Below are 17693 nucleotides of genomic sequence, written 5' to 3'. Positions count from 1 at the left end.
CAGCTCTCATATTAACCCTAGGAGGTACTATTTTTATCCTGATTTCACAGAAAAAAGAAATTGTCTTAAAATGGTAAAACAAACAAACAAACAAACAAACAAAAAACAAAAAAACAGAAAGAAAAAGAAAAATATTTCTCACAAATCACAAGGCTGATGAATTCCATAGCTGGGATTTAAACCCAGGAAGTTTTACTCCAGTGGCTTAGCTATTAAATCCCTCACTTTTCGGCCTTTCTCAGTAGGTTGTCTTATGTGGAAAGAAAAACCAGGATATCTTTAGACTGTGGTCCAATGTAGATAACCTGTTTACTTTGCCAAATATTATTTTATAAAATGTCTGTTTTGTTAATAATTGCTGACGGTCTATCTTTTCCATTGTTCTTATTGAAAGTTTTACTTTAGAAGTTCCTATTTCTGCTTTTCTAAATGCTCTTAAATGTTTTATGGATCTTCATAGCGTGTTTTCTATAAAAAATATGGATTGTAGTTTTTTGCCATGTGTGGCAGAATTCAGGGAGAGATGAAAATATATGAGCCTGAATTGTTAATCTTACATCTTGTTTCCACAGGATGCTGTTCTTTTTCTTGCCAAAGAAATGTTGACAGTTTGGATTTACAACAATGCATTCAGAAACCTTGAGGTTTCATAACAGAAAATAATGTATCATTAGGCGCTTGAAAGGATAATGAGGCATTTACTACTTCTTGCTCATTTTGGTAAAGGTTTTTAGAAATAAACATTAGCTTGTATGGACTTGGCATATGGATCACTCAAGAAGTAAGCAGAGAATGCATGATATAGTTAGCTGCTTGAATTATTTCTCCATAAATTATTCATGCTTCTAATTTATCTAACCATTTTCCCTCTTACAATATCTGAATTTTCCTCATTTCCACATGACAGGATTGCATTAGCAGCAGCAAGGACAAAGTTAACAACAACAACAAAAAAATTTAAACGGTTGACCAAAGAAGCCATAGACAAAATAAATCAAAGAGCAAAGTCCTAGAAAAGAGAACTGTATCCCTGAAGGGAAACAATCCAATTCTGGGTCTTAGTTTCCCTCAGGAATTTGAATACCTCATTCTCAATGAGATGATAAATAATATGGTCGGTACTGTAAATTCCACCTAGAGCTACATTTGATGGTAGGTAGAATAAGGCTCATATCTGGCTGTTGTGGTCAACAAGCAGAGATTTGCTGAGAGATCTAATGTTAAGTGGCAACCCTAGCACATCTGTAAAGGATCCTGAGCATCCGAAGGAGACCCACCCAGATCGTAGAGCTCCCTGCATTCAAACATTGCAAATTACATAATGTGTAAGACTTGCAAGTGTGTCATATTTCATTATAACATTGTAGCATTATTTTCATCACGATTACTTACAAATCTCCAAGAAAAAAAAAAAAAGAAATTCATAGCACTGGTTAACCTATTGGCATTAGCATTTGTTTGGCTAAAGTATATATTATTAAAGAATAAATCAATGGTTCTGCTAACATCACAACTCCTAATCTAGTCTTCATTCCTGTATGCTTGTTGCAACCCATTTCTACTACTCCAAGAAATAAATGTGGAAGAGACCGTATCATTTTAAGTGACTGTGGAGGATAAAAGTTTCCTTTAGTGGGAGAATCACATGAGTGATGAGGAGCAGTGAAGGGTGAAAATGACAAAGCTAGGTTGGGGTCAAACTGAATGTTGCTCAGTAGGCATGAGAAGCACCTGGCTGTTCTTTGGGAAAGACAATTCAGCAATAACAGGCATGTGGATTAGATCACAAGGGAAGGAAAGAAGTCAGACTTAAGAGAGATGCCTTCACAAAGCCCTGTCATAGGTCATGTAACAGGACGTGATGCCTTAATGAGCTGTTGCCACTGGAATGGAGAAGGGTGTACAGGTAAAAACCTCATGGAAGAGAGAAAGAATGAGAAGTGCCACTGACATCTCAGTGATGAGTAATGAATGAGGCATCAAAGACAAATGTAAGGCTTGGGTGCCTGAGAAGACAAGGATGCCATTGCAAGAAAGAGAGAATTCAAAATGATGAAGTTTAGAGGTTCACAAGAGTAAGTGTTTGTACACCCACACACTGACCTTGAGAGGCAAGGCATACAAGTGGAAATATACTATAGACAGACAGACACAAGGAACCCGAGGTCAGAAATGGAGCTGTGAATTTGGAGACATCCTAAAGAGGAGATATTTAAGGCCACTAGGTTGGATGAGATTGTTGGGAATGGTAGAAACCAGCAGAGGAGAATCAAGACAGAAATCTTAAGAATACCTCCAAAAACAGGAAGAGTAGAAGAGGAAATAGAGAAGAAAAATGTAAGTGGTTGCCATATATATAAAGAGTGGGAGAACAAGGATAGTATAGTATCTCTGAAAGCAGAGGAGAAAGCATTTCAAGGAACATTTCAAAACTGTCAAATTCTCTGGTGGGAATGTAAAATGGTTCAGTTCCTGTGGAAAACAGTTTGCTGATTCCTCAAAAAGTTAAACATAGAATTACCATATGACCTAGCAATCCCATTCCTATTTCTAAGTATAAATACAAAAAGATTGAAACCTAGTACTTAAATAAACACGTGTACATGCATGTCTGTAGCAGCACAATTCTCAATGGCCAAATGGCTGTTAATGGATGAATGGATAAACCAATGGTGGTCTATCTTTACCACTATAGATATTGCTATACCATTATCTATAAAGTAATATTAATCAACCATAAAAAGAAATCAAGTAGCCATCCATGCTACAACATGGATGAACCCTGAAGGCATTATGCTCAGTGGAAAAAGCCAGTCACAAAAGACCACACATTATGATTCCATTTATATGAAATATCCAGAATGAGTAAATTCTCAGAAACAGAATGTGGATCAGTGTTTGCCAGGGACTAGAGGGATCAAGTGCTCGCTAGGTATGAGTTTGTTTGGGGGGAGTGGTAAAAATACTTTGGAACTAGAGGTGGTGTTTGTGTAACATCATGAGTAGGTTAAATGCCACCGATATGTTCAACTTAAGATGGTTAATTTTATGTTATATGGATTTCATCTCAATAAAATAAAAATTTAAAAATAAGTTGCCAAATGCTTCAGAGGATTCAAGTGGGCTCAGGACTAAGACAAAGTTTAGTTATCAGCTCTTTCCATGACCTTCAAAAGGCAGCAATTTCAGCAAAATGTTGAGGGCAGGAGCCACATTTTGGAGTGTTAAGTATCACTTTGTGATGGAGTACAGACGTTGAGTGAAGACAACGCTTTCAGGGAGACTGGTGAAGGGAAGGGCATTGAGGAGAAGGTGAAATGGCTCCATGGAAATTTGTTTTAATCTGGGGAGGTGTGAGCATGTTTGAAGGCAGAGAGGAGGATTCAGGAGGAGGAAAGAGCTGAAGGTGTAAGACAGAGAAAGGGAGCACATGATGAAACAGAAGCAGAAAGGAGTGGGCTCAAGGGCACAAGTGAAGGGTCCAAAAGAGGCAGAAGAGGTGGTCTTCCTCTGACAGGGGAGGGTAAGGTTGAAGGTGGGCAGAGATGGAAGAGGGAATCACAAAAGCTCAAGTTGGACAGTGTAAACTTTTCAGCCAAGAGAAATGAAGGGTCAGCTGCAGAAAATTGCAGGCAGTAGGGTAGGGCCTAGTGCCTAAGGCAAATGGAAAAGTCTTGGAGTGGCGCTAAAGGTGATGGGCAATAAATTAAGCACGAATAATTACAGGGTAGCAGTAATGCAGGAGCCTGTGGAGAGGGAGCTGCTGAGGTTCCATGAGGGTGAAAGCCTCATCAACCGAGACCTTCTCTCATCGCCCCATCCTGTTTTCCAGAATTTTTTGGCCTGTAGTTGGGGTTTCACATCTATACCTACAGATAACACCTTATTAATTTCAGTGCATCCCTGTAGATATTTGAGTTCTTTTGGAATCACTCAGTTAGGATCCCAGAGCTGTGAAAGTTACAAATTACAAGTCGTGTCTTCATATCTTCATTTCCATGATTGGGAACGAGCTCAGTCAGTTAGGGCCACTGACTGCATGCAAGAGCCCTTTCTTTAGGCTCACAGAGATTATTTTTCAGATCTTTTGGATGCAGCTGTTCAACCAATCTGAATCTACTTTACTAATATTCAGTAATAACATCCAGCTCCTATGTCTCTACCTTGACAAACAAGGATAAAATGTTTTGTTGAATGCTTTTTGAACAGTCTGAGTACAAAGCATGGCTCTGAAATATCCCAGTCGTATAACCACGGGCAAGTCACATATCTTTTCCACGTCTCACTCTATTCATCTGTAAAATGAAGATAATAGTACCTATTTCATAGAGTTGCTGTAATGATTAAATGACTTAACATAAGAAATGCTCTTAGAGAGGTGCCTGGCACAGACTTTGAGCTAAATAAATGTTGGCTATGATCAGCATTATTAACATTAATATTCATTCCATCTCTGGCATTTGTTTAGTCATTCAATACATATTTATTCAGTGCCTGGTATTATATTCAGTGCTAGATGTACAGCAATGAACAATTCAGTCACAGTCTCTTCCCTATGGAGCAGATAATTTTACTTTACCTAATAAACCAACACTAAAACTGTAAGATTTATGTAAAACTTGAAAAATATATAGAAGTTGACTTTTGGGGTTTTTTGGCATTTATTTTTCTTTGATTCAGTTCCTGGGTCTTTTTTCCTCTTTAGGGAAAATATTACCCAAAGGCTTGAGTGAAAGAGGAAATCACGGGAAAACCAGGCAAATAAGACTGATGGTCATGCTTTTTGAGATTAGGCTTTGCTAACAAAGTCCAAATTGAATAAAAGACTTGGAATAAAAAAGCAGTCCCGTCTCAATTATCTGTGTGAAGCGGAGTTTGTGAGAATGGACAATGAAAGGAAGAAGATAATGCATCCTGATTTGCTCTCTTGTATCTCACAGCAGCAGCTAAAAATACTAGCATACAGTGATCTTCAGGAAAAGCCTAGTTTTAGTTATTCAGACCATTCCTTAGGTCTCTTGGAGAACTACCATTGTTTTTAGCTTTTTTAACTTCAAAGGAAAGGAGTTGTAAAAAGTTGTCAACAGAAGCCCAATTTGCCTGACGTGATGAAGGGGATGGTTGACAATACACAATTTTTTGTCAAAAGGATTTGCTGCAAAAAGATGGGAAATGGAAGGAAGCATCTGATTTCCATAAATAGCTGGGAGGCAGGAGAAACTGGGTCGACATCAAGGGAAGGCAAAGCCCCCTCTTGGATCTTAAGTCCAATTTTCTCTCATTGGTGAAGAGACAAAGAACAGCGAGGAAGATTCCACAATTTCCCCTTCTGAATTGTAAGAAGGCTGGAGGGAAATCAGTGGGGTCAAAGGAGTTAGAGCAATTCGCTCAGTCCAACTGAAGGCAGCCTCTCAATCAAGGAGGGTATTTTGGAAAGATTGCTTTGAAGGCAGTTTCACATTTTTTGAGTCCTATTGGCCCTAAGTAGCCCTTGAGTACTTCTGTTACTCTGTCCTAGGGAAGCTCTTTCTCCACTTCAAGTCCTCTCCAATTGGCTGTGTCCACCAGTCTTTGGAGATGGGGAATTGCCAAGAGAATTAAGATGCCATCTTTGTCAGCATTTGAAATTTCTCTGCCTATGTGTCAGTCTACTGATAGGTCAAATTCTGAAATGGTATATGTGAAATTATTTCAAGGACTTTTTGGATAACTTATCTTTCTTTGTATGATAAAGAAGACCAAGGATTAATAAAGTCTATTTTCCATTAAAAAAATCATATTTTGATGACCACATACACACAATATTTGCTTTTGATTACTGCTACTTCTTGCCATAGTAAGAAAGAAACAGTTTGGCAAATAAAAATATCAGCCCCTGTTGTGGACCCCAGTAGGATTTAGGCACTCTTGTTATCATTATTTGATTATTATTATTTTTTCCCCAAAGTACCCCTAGGGGGTATGGACCTGAGGGTTTCTACTTTTGTTAACAGGAGCAGAAAAAGACAAAATAAACTCTGATGAGACTGGACCCTGGCCACAGCCTGTAAGTGCTTCCTGTCTGTGTGAGACCTTGAGACGAGACTTGGCTTTGTCTGAACAAGCAATTGAGTTGAGGGTCAGACAGCATCAAAATATGGCCCAAGAGAAGTTGCCCCCCTGAAATTTATCACAAAGCAAGCCCAGCCCACAGAAACTAACGTGCATCCGTCAAACATGGGCGGATTAGAGGATGGTTGGCTGTGGCCATAATGTTCTTCTTTGCTTTATTTTCTCCAGATGCTCAGGCTTCTTCCTTAAAAGACTGGGTGGAGGCCATTAAATTTAATCAACCCATGTAATTGGGTGGAGAGAGACTGAATAAATGGTACATCTTCTCAATGTTCCTTTGCTACTGAGTGTTTGAGTATCAGGACCAAACAACTAAATGGAGATAATCCATGGTCTGTATCAACAACTGTGTTCTGTTATCACTGTTTTTTTTTTTTTTCCCCAATTAGCTTTGAGAACCAGTCTTTACCAAGTGGCCTAGGAGACATTTACCTCTGGAAATTTTGTGCTATTTCCATGCAGTTCTATTTCCAAAGGTTTCACTCATGAGGAAAGTTTTTAAAAAGTGTCATGACAACAAAAATTTTCTCAGGATTATCACTTAGTTTTATATGATTTTTAAGATTTCTGATCAGTTTGAAATTTTCCTGTGTCATTTCATCTCTAATAAGAGAATCCACGCCAACTGGCAAAGCCTGTGGTGACTTGTATCTCCATGTGCCAGATTAGAGGGGAGTTTAAAAAAGAGGTTACCACCCAAATATTTATGCTTAGGATTCACTAATATTCAATTTCTGGTAATAACAAAAGATATGAGGTTAGAAGTATACCAGAGAGCCTAGAAAAATACACATTCTGTCCCACTATCTTATCCCATCAAAGATACTAGGTGAACATTTCTTTGTGGTGATGCTATATAGAACACTGGACATAGGGAACTGCTGTGAATTGGAATGCTTAGGTACCACTTGACCAGCTTTTTGACCTGAAAACCAACCTCTTGACTTCTTTGTGTCTCAGTTGCCTGACTCATAAAACAGGAACACCACCATCTGCTTCAACACATTGTTGTGAGGATCAAATCCATAAAATGCATATGAAAATAAAATTTTAAATCATAATTAAAAAAATATAGATGTCAGGCATTTTCCCTAGACTCTAGAACTATGAAGATGAATGAGATAGGTGTGAAATAAAGGAACTTAGGGCCTAGGGGACACATATTTAGAAACTTTGTGCTGTTCTCAAGAGGTTCTCTCTCTAAAGATTCTAATCAGGAGAAAAGGTTTTAAAAGTGTCGTGACAACACAGGACCTGTGAAACTACCTGAAATTTCTTTAGGAGTTTTTGCTCAGCTCGGCATTCATTTTCTATCTTCTAGCCATGTTTTAATTTTCCTATTTCACAGTCTTTACAATAGAACAGAAAAGCACTAGCTCTGTCGTAAAAGTATTACTAAAATAGCAGTAACTGCATAAAATCAGAATGCCCAGGCCCCGTTCCCACTTGGTGATGGATGATGACACTGGTGACATTTCTCAGCTTCTCTGAGCCTGGGCTACTTCTGCATCAGCAAAGTAGGAACCAGAAACACCGATGGCACAGGGTGGCTATGAGGATCAGAGAAACAGACATATGTGTGAGAGTTTCTAAGGAAGTGTCCTCATGTGTGGTAGGCATGCAGTGAATCATGCTTCCCATTTCTCTTTCAAAATGTACAAATATGCCAGCACAGTTCCAATGGCAGCCCGTCTAACTGGTAGCCAACTGCCACTTGTGGCTATTAAGCACATACAATCTAGCCAATCTACACTGAGATGTGCTGTCAGTGTAAAGTACATACTGAATTTCAAAGATTTAGTATAAAACGAATGAGAAAATTAGTAACATTTAGGGATTATCTGCTGACGTAATATCTTAGAGAAATGATTATAATATGTATTGGGTTTTATATATGTTGGATAATGCATGACTGGGACATTGTGCTGTACACCAGAAACTGACACACTAACTGATGGTACTCCAATTTAAAAAATTTTATATATATATATATGTATGTATATATACACAGACACATTTCATATTATCAGATACTATATATCTATATAGACAGCCATATATATTATATATATACATATATAGAAATCTACATAGATGTGAAGAGTATCTGTATACAGGTATACAGAGATGCATCTATATAGATAGAAAATACCTATATGTATGAAATTTAACCTAATATGTATATATTAGGTATGTGTATATATACAAAATATACAACATATACATTGGGGTATATATATATATGGTTAAATATATGTTAAATACATAAATAATATATAATAAAATACTAAAATAATACATATTATTAAAATTTCACCTGTTTCTTTCTCTAATGTAACTTTAAGGAAACTTAAAATTACATATGTGGCTCGCGTTACTTGTTTATTGGACCATACTACTGTACAATATGAAATTTTGACTTTCCACAAGACAAAAAGAAGCTGCTTTTAGTTATCTAGATTTTCTATAGGATCAGTTATTTTTCCCAAACATTTCAATTAAAATTAATCTTCAGAATATATAATTTTCTTACATTCTGATCCACAAAGCAATCTGTTATCTACTTAAACTAATGAATTGAAGAATGTCTTTTATCTGTATTTGAGTAGTATCCTGGAGCTAAGAATCAAACATAACAATTTAGTCATGTGTCAAAATGTAACAGCCTAATACCCTTTCTAGGCCCAATTCTTCGATCTGTACAATAATTTTCCAGCTGTATATTTTACCCAATTTTGGTGACAGTTAAATGGATACTAATTTTCCTTAATATTAACTGGGGAGGCGTTAGCCATGAAGAGTGGTACTTTGCAGGTTTTTGAAGTTATCGTGCTTGTTAAATCGGAGCATATTAAGTATCTACAGCTTTAACTCTTTATTTCTTTATGGCCACAGTAAATGCACAGATTGATTCTCCACTGCGATGACTGTAAAACATATTTCATGAGAGCAAAATCAATGGCATTGACAGACTCCAAGCCCTTCCCAGGGGATGTGATAAGATCTTGAGGCAAAGCTATTACTTTTACCATAAATTGGTTGCTCTCATTCTCAGGCATGCTTTAAACAAAGGAAGTCAAGTCACATGGGTGCAGTGTGATGGATGCCTTGGAGGTTAGATGGTACAATGGCCCAAACAGAGGATTCAAATGGTTGGCTCAAGGAAGATGCAAATTGGACTTTTTATCAGTAACAAAAATACTTTTGTCTAGAATGTGTGAGATTAGGAAAGATGGGAAAAAAATACACAGAGGTGACAGCAACTCACTGGGTGCTTCAGTGAAAAATAGACAATCCGTGACAGAGAATCCTCTGTCAGTACTGCGTTGGGCATGATATATATTTTTAATTTCATGTACCCCGTTATGACACTTCAACAAGGCCAGGGTGTCATTATCACTGTACAGATGAGAAAACTGAAATTCAAAGGAGTTAGGGGACTTTCCAGTGTCACATGACTGATAAATATTAAATGTGTGGTTAGAGCCCAATGTCGGGTCATTCCAGGTTCCCCTTAATAACCCATAACTCAGCTAAATGTCCCAGAGCACATACATGTACAGTAACAGAGGGACACTCGGCCGCTGTGTTTGAGCTTCTAGATCCACCGTTCCAAGAGCTACTTAACAAATGGAACCTTGAGATTCTGTGTAGCAGTGGTTATAAAAGGTGTAATCCCCCTAGGGGTCAAAATACATAATTAACCATAATATTAATATTGGCTTCTGAGCAGCTGATGATATATTTTATATTTTTATTTTAGCCACTAAAAATAAAAACAAGTTTTTCTCTCAAGTTGCTCCTTCCTCCGATTGCTCCTTTTAGTTTGTTTTTTGGAACTATTTCTATCCTGATTCTTGAAACTGGATTAGGAGCCAAAATTATGTCTTTAAAATTACATGTTTACAATGATGATGATCAACCAAGGTAAACAAGCCTGAAATTTAGCCTTTTCAGTTTCTGTCATATCTTTCTCTGTTTTTTTTTTTTTCAGGAATTTTTTAAATGACAAAAAAGAGGGGGGGAGGTTTTTTTTTTTTTTTGCATTTAAGTTAAGCAACTTGATTATGAGACCAGTTTCCCTCTACTGAGAACACCAAGCACTGATTTCCAGTTAAGAAGTGTAAATTAACTTTTAAATACTGCTAAGTCTTCTCATGTTTGTTAAGTGGACCCATAGAAATAAAGAATCCTCTCCAGGAAGTTTAGTCAGCATTTCTTGTAAAGTGGGCACCTGAGGAAAGGGAGTGTTAAAGATTCAAGTTCACTTATCATCTTGAACTCTCCCAGGTTGTCTAAGTGACAGAACTTGGTCATACTGGGAAGGGAGGATGGATTGGGCTGTCTGGATTTGCCTGGTTCATTCAATGACCATTTATGACAGTCTGACTCTGACGATACAATGATGAAGAATAACTGGCATTTCCACAGCACGCACTTGGTGCTCAGCACTGTTTTAAATACGTTGCATACATTTACTCATTTAATCCTCACAACATCTCTATGGACTTGATACTATTATGAGCCCATTTTATAGCTGAGGGAGCAGGAGCAGAGGTTGCAAGTGTGACACCGGGAATTGGGCCAAGGCATCCACCTCCAGGGCAGTGTTCTCAGCCTCCCTGCATGGAAGCCAGGGCCCTGCGTTGAGGAGCTCAGAAGTGAGATGAAGACAAACACAGATAAATGAGACAAAGTTCAAAGTTCAGTGCTGTGATGGGGGAGTCAGGCAGGTCTCCATGAGGAACTTGGAGGAAAAATCACTTAATCAGCCAGGGGATGGTCAGAGAGGTGTCCGCGAAGAAGAGAAATCTCAGCAGGTCCAGAAATTTCAAAGGAGTTAGCCCTGTTGATTGGTGCTAGACATGTGGCAGCCAAGGCCATGATCCAGACCGGGGAGCAGCCGGCATGAATGGGAGGGATAGCTCGGCCAGGTCAAGAAACCACATGTGGCTTGGTACTAGGGGTGGGGGCAGAGTTCAGTTCACGGAGTGGTCTGAAAGCAGTGACTCAGGCCACTCCTGTGTTGATTCAAAAGACACTTACTGAAAACCAACCATATGCGAACACTGTGTTGGGTGCTGAGGCTGGAGCCGTGAACACACCAGAGGGGAGGAAGGAAAGAAAGGAGGGAGGAAGGAATAGAAGGAGGGAGGAAGAGAGAGAGAAGGAGGAAAACAGAAAGGAAACAGACTATGTTCCTGCCTTCAGGGAGCTTACAGTCTCATCAGGGAGCCAGATTTCAAACACCTAAACAAGGAAGTAAACACTTAATTACAAATTAAGAAGAAGGCCAGGGAGGAAGAGAAGGGGTGCTAGGAGTGAGACCTTCTTTTGGAACAGGGACCAGGGAAGGCCCTTGGTGGAAGCTACATTTCAGCAGGTCAAGACACCTAAAAATGAAGAGCAATCAGACTTAGAGGAAAGCTGTAGAGACCAGGCTAGACTGTAAAAGACCTTTTCAGGCATATATAAACACTTCAGAATTTATCCCCAGGGCCAGATAGGCTGATGAGGAAGCAGAGGACTGATGTGATCAGAAATGCATTGATGAAATAACCCCAGGCAGTGGGCAGGGAAGCCTGACTCAGGCCTCTAGTCTGTGGGCCCCCACAACTCTCCCTTCCTTTACATGTGTGTCTCCTGCTTTGCTCATGAGACCCACTGCCTGGGTCACAGGTATGTAAATCCTACAGTTGCTTAGAGCGTGAGTTCCCACGTTTCAAGATGCTGCTGCCAAAGCCAGTCAAGTCTTTAGCCCTCAAACTGCAACTGAAAATAAATTCCTACAAGCTCCATGATGTACTTACTTCCCAGCCTGACTTTATCAAGTTCTTAATTGATGTCAGAATTCTACAATTATGGAAGCTACAAATTCTTAAATCATAAACAAACAAACAAACAAACAGATAAATAATTTCCAGGCTTCAAATTTGTAAATGAGGTTGATGAGTCCCATTTACACAGCAGGTGAAGGTATCTATCCAAGATGCATACAGAATGAAGCACAGAGCTTTTCCATGTAAATCTTTGGACCCATATATTCAAGGTAAAATAAATTAATAACTCACTCGCTCACTCACTCACTCAATAAGTAAATAAGAGCAAACACTGCTGTCTTTGTGTTCATCGCCATCAGCCGCTTTGGTGGGGACAAGGCACGGTTCCATCCAGACATAACTCTGTGAGTCGATTCCTCATCACGTTCCACGGGCTAGAACACGCCATGGTTAACCTTGGCCCCCTCCTGAACAACTCCTCACTGACTGTCAAAAGACAAGGGATTAAACTGCTCCTCCAACCACTCAGATCTAAGATGATCTTACACAGCCCAGGCAGGTACTAGTGTCTGGGCAGTTCATTAAAAATGTAGCAATAGCTTGAGAGTCTAAAATTAAACCATTAACAATCAGACATCACAGATTTGGGCTACAGGCTTTCCCATGAAATAGGGTCACAGGTAGCAGGTAAAATAAGAGAGGTACATGCTTTTGTTAAAGAATTGCTGGGCTCCAGTTATAGCAGCTGAACTGGGCTTCACTGGGGTTACATTTACCTTAGAGAATCCTTCCTTCCCAAGCACAGTGATGTAAAACCAGCCACTGTGACATCTCTCTTGTTTTGGTTGCACTGGGTGCCTCAGGACCCTTCTGGAAATACCTTCACTTTCTGGCTTTGGCTTCACTTTCTCTTCCTGCCCCTAATCTCTGGTTTCTGTGCCCTGGCCTTAGTGAGGTCACTTAGCCCATGGTCTCTCATCCTTTCTTGAGAGATTCCAAAATAATACCACAGATAGGACACTATCTGGTGCTGCGCCCAATGGAATGATTCTGGGAGGCAGGCACTATTCTTATCCCTGCTTCATAGATGAGGATGTTGAGGTTCAGGGAGTTTAGTGACTTGCCCAAGGTCACATAATCATAAGTGGTGGAACAGAAATTTGAACTCACTTAAGTTTGACACCAAAGCTAAAGCCCTACCTACCACTCTGCTGCTCTTCCCCCAGATGTTTACCCTGGGATCCAGCCCATGTTCCCTGTTGTCTCCTGGACAGCCCTCTCAAGATGTCCCCAGGAGCCACCAAGTCAACACATCCAGGCTGGACTGTTCACCATTCCCACCCATCCCCTCCCTGATTGGTCCAATCCAGCTCCATCTTCCTAAGGCTAGACAATTTGGAATCATAAGGAAGCTGCATCTTGGCTCTTTCTTCCTTCAAACCACACCTTCCATTTGTTGTTTTCCTCCATTGCTACTGTATTGGTCTAATGCATGCCCTCATCTTTGGACCACTAGGTAGCCACCCAAGTGGCACAGTTTTCTGGTGAGCAAAGTGGCAGGAACAAGAATGGGAGTTTGGACAGAGAGGCTAAAATCTCAACTTGTTTTCTGCCAATTCCAAGCTAGGGGATCTCAGCCAATTTTCACACCTGTAGGAAGGGGATACGGTCAGCAGTCTCACAGGGAGGTTGTGAGGGTTAGAATAATGCATGTTAAAGCATATCCTGAGATGCACACACTTACGAGAATCCCATTAAATAATACAGGTTCTCACTCACCTCTTTGTGCCTCAGTTTTCCCCATCTGTGCAATGGGGACAATAGCATGTGCCTCATAGATGGTGGGAAATAGGACAAGTCAGCATTTGTGGCCCATGAGAGCAGCACCTGGCACACAGTGAGTGCCACGCAAACACTGTCATTACCAGCCCGTCCCCTCTGCCCTCTCTCCTCCCTAAAGGCACCGAGCAGCCATCACCATCGCCTCCCTACCTGGTACTTAATCAGTACACACATTCATTTTCTCTCCCCAGCCAGAAGCTGAGCTGACTCGTGCACTCATTACTTTCCTTCTCCAGCAGCTGGCCCACCTCACCACACACAGAAGGGCCTCAAAAATACCAACTGGATATCTATTAAGGACTGTGCTTTCCTTAGAGGGATTCTCTGGCTGTTTTGTTTTCCTATTCTTTTCTTTGTCATTTTTCTTTTCCTTTTCTTTCTTTCTTTCTTTTTTTTTTTTTTTTTTTTTTGACTTTTTTATTATGGACACATCACAAGGCCTAATTTCAAACCTCATAAGATTACTGGAGGCGGGAGATGAATGCCCTGTTCTGATGGAGTCTGGCAGACTGACGGCCCAGCGGCTTCCTCCATGCTTTATAAGAAGCAAACAGTCACAGCCAAGTTATGCTGACGATGTGTTCTGACAGCGACAAATGAGAAATGACCGGGGCTCCAAGGAGCTTTGCCTCCGCGAGGGTAGCTTTCTGAGACTGAAGAGTCCAGCTCTTCAAGGCCGAATCGCCTGGTAATGACCCCAGGTCTCCTAGCCCATCAGGGTGAAGTCTGTCCCGAGAAGTGCCCAGAAGCCCTTCTGCTCTGCTTGGAGCTAAATACTATGACATTGTCTTTTCCAGATATAAAGCTGAGTCACCAATAACAATGAACAATGTTCACCTAAACACACTCCATCCCACATGCAAAGCCCCTTACACAAATCTCTGTACCATTTACTTGTTTCCAAGAAGCACTTTGTGCTGCACCTTCTTGGCAGTTTTGTTGCTTTTGCTATTTAGAAGTTGTTTATATCACAAGTTAGTGAGATGCTGTGAAAATGACCATGGCTAAATAAGAAATAAGCTCACTTCTGTGGCACCAATGGGTTTCCACACTGGTATGTCCTGTTTTCTTTGAAAACATCAGTAGCACACTGTGGATTCATTTTCAGCTTGCTACCCACCCTAGACTCACAGACTGACAGATAGGAAAGGGAATTATGCAGTTTGTCCAGTCCAGGGATGGCAAATATATTCTGGCCTTAGAAACATCTCTAAATGGTCAATGGATAGTAGCTTCCAGATGATACCCAGGGAAAGACACCCAGGTCAAGCCAGAGGTGATTATGTGCCATGTGCATGGTGATGGAGGGGGCAGCACACGTGCCACTTAACTGGCACTGCAGACTATGCAGCCCCTCTCATCTGTAGATAAGAAGTTAATGACAGCATCGGCAGGAAAGCAACCCTCCTGTTGCCGTTTGTAATCTCTGCTCCCCAGTTGTGGAACTGGTGTTTACTCCGCCACTGAACAAAATGAACAGATCAAGCAGGGCTGCAGGGAGGAAGGCAGGTGGAAAAAGGCAGTGGGGAATCACAGGCTGTGAGAAATTGGGCAAGAGCAGCCCAGCGGCAGGCAGGAGGAAAGGCCAGCCGCACTGAGCTGCGGACGCACCGCTATTACTGTTCTCAACCTGCCAGGGTCTTGCTGCGTGTCTTCCCTGTCTATAACTGAGAAGCCACAGAGTCTCTGAGCCCCTGGTGAAGGAGGAGGAGGAGGTAAGCCCATTGTAGCAAAACGCCTCTGGCTGACCCAATCAGGACGCCGGAAGGGCAGTTTGCGGCACTGCTAAAGTCACGTGTGTGCTGGTGCAGAGAGCTGTGTACGTGTGCACGTGGAAAGGAACGGGCACCGGTCATGGCAAAGGCGCAGCACCACATGCCATGGCTGCCTTGTCTACAACCCTAGGGGGTGACTGAGGTTCTTGCCTGCCCAGCACCCATTTCTCTTCCTTAGATGACAGCACCCTAATTTATTTTGAGTAACTACCCCTTTTCATTCTCAGTCCACATGTCTTAGGTGGGGCTGAGTCCACCCGGCTTCAGGAGAAGGCATGTGACCCAGACTTAGCCAACCATAGCATCAGGACCCAATGGACACAGTAACTGGTGCAGGGATGGGCGCATGATCTAAGGAGAGCCAGTGAGATTTGATTTCAAGCTTCAGTTGGCAGCATCATGAAGAGATGCTCTCTCAGATGACTTCAGACTAGGAGAATGAAGTGGAGCTGCTGAGATGCCCACACAGGGAAGCGGGGAGGGTTGTGACTGTCTAAGAGTGAAGCCAAGAGAAGGAACATGGAACCACAGATGGGTAAAGATCAAAGCTGATGCCATCATCTGGGCACTGGTTCACAGTCACGCTGGAAGGCAGAGCTAGCCCTGAAATATCTGTCACATGGCCCAACAAATCTCCCTGCCACACTGCTTTTTGAGTTAGGTTTCCATCATTTACAACAAAAGAATCTTGGCCAATAATAAACCAAAGACTCATTTTCCATGTGAGACACAAACCCCAGCATTCCTCCTTGGACCCAACTCATTCCAAGCAGCTATGTTACCTGCAAGGAGCCCTGGATGTCTTTCCCCCCGACGATCACGAGTTCTGCCATGTCTTCCGCATGGGGAGTCCGTGCATGGACGAACAGAGTCTTGCCCACCGCAGTTATGTTTCTCAGGGCAACTAGGCTGCCATCGTTGTTCACCTTGAAGTATGGGCTTGAGACCTCGTAGTGCAGTTTGTCATTTCCCTTACAGTCACTGAAGATCACTGGTGAAAACAAAACAAACGAACAAAACAGAATGTGAGCACGTTGGGCAGCTTAGTCCTGGAGATACCTCCGGCATTTAGCTGTGGATTACCACTCTGCAGCCCAGGTCCATGAATGCTGCCCCTATCCCCCAGTGCCCTCTCGCAGCCCCGTGGCTTTGTCTGTGCTGAAGGACTTCCCTCAGTCAAGACTTGTCCTAAATCACCCTCATGTCCCAGGCAGCTGCTGAGCACTGATGATGCACAAACAGAATGTCTTCTCTGCCCTTGGGTGTAATGGGTGAAGCGTACAGACAGATACAGCAGAGTGACATTTAGGGACGTGATCTCTTCCCCTGTGTGTGAGGTGCTATGGTGGAACCAGAGAGCTCAGGAGCCTTGAGGGACAGCTTCAACATTCCAGTGGGGTCTTGAAGATGAGCTGGAAATTAGAAGGTCTGTAAGAGAGTGGAGGCATTCTAGGTTACTCAAAGGCATGTGTGATGGGAGGGGTGCTGAAATAAAAAAAAAGACTCGGAGAAAGAGAACTAACATTCACTCAGACCAGAGGCTCCTTTGCAGTGGAGCAGGGATGAAGGAGAGGCAGAAGAGGCTGGAAATGAAGCTGAACATGTCGTCTGGAGATGAAGTGGGAAACGCCACTAAGGGGAGGTGCAGCCCTGTAGCCTTGGACTATCTTTAGCGTGGAGAAGGTCTAGGTCAGGTATGGGCTCTGGTTCCAGTGTAGTGCAGTGCTTCCCAAGGGCTGGGATGCCGCAGAATCACGTGGGAGATTTTTTAAAAGTGCTAGGTACCCAATCCAAAGATTCTAATTTAGCAGCTCTGGGTTCTAGAGAGTGGTTTAGAGGAAGCCAAGAAGACAGGCCAAGAGAACTGTTAGTTTGGCATCGCATCAGTGATGCCTGGCCCGGATTAGGGCAGTGGCTGGATAGACGCAAGTGCAATTCCCACAACTGCACGGCTAAGTCATGTGCCGGAAGCGGCCATCCTGGAGGAACTGCTCGGAGCTCGGGGCTGTTACTGTGAGTGGCAGCTAGTGACAGCTGATCCATCACCCTCCCCTCTGCAGTGCGTCTGTCCCCGGTGCCCGATTCTGTCACTACAGGCACCACCACTTGTTGTCTGTGCCTGTGTCTGCCCGTCTGCCTTCCTCTGTAAACTCTGGGGATCCTATAGGGAAGCACAGAATTGGAT

General features: G+C 41.9%; 1 protein-coding gene across 2 annotated transcripts in view; it reads right to left on the bottom strand.

Annotated features, from left to right (window-relative positions):
* Positions 1-17693, bottom strand: part of CDH13 (cadherin 13) — a 932038-nt gene that overhangs the window by 564883 nt on the left and 349462 nt on the right. For both annotated transcript variants that reach the window (XM_006183956.3, XM_032486857.1), the window contains one exon: positions 16291-16499. In XM_006183956.3, the coding sequence (XP_006184018.1) occupies positions 16291-16499 (209 nt within the window). The remainder of the gene's footprint in view (positions 1-16290; positions 16500-17693) is intronic.

This window comes from Camelus ferus, chromosome 9 (genome assembly GCF_009834535.1).
Source record: "Camelus ferus isolate YT-003-E chromosome 9, BCGSAC_Cfer_1.0, whole genome shotgun sequence".
Classification (NCBI taxonomy): domain Eukaryota; kingdom Metazoa; phylum Chordata; class Mammalia; order Artiodactyla; family Camelidae; genus Camelus; species Camelus ferus.
The sequence above is the reverse complement of the archived record's forward strand: the minus strand, read 5'-3'. Positions and strand labels throughout refer to the sequence as shown.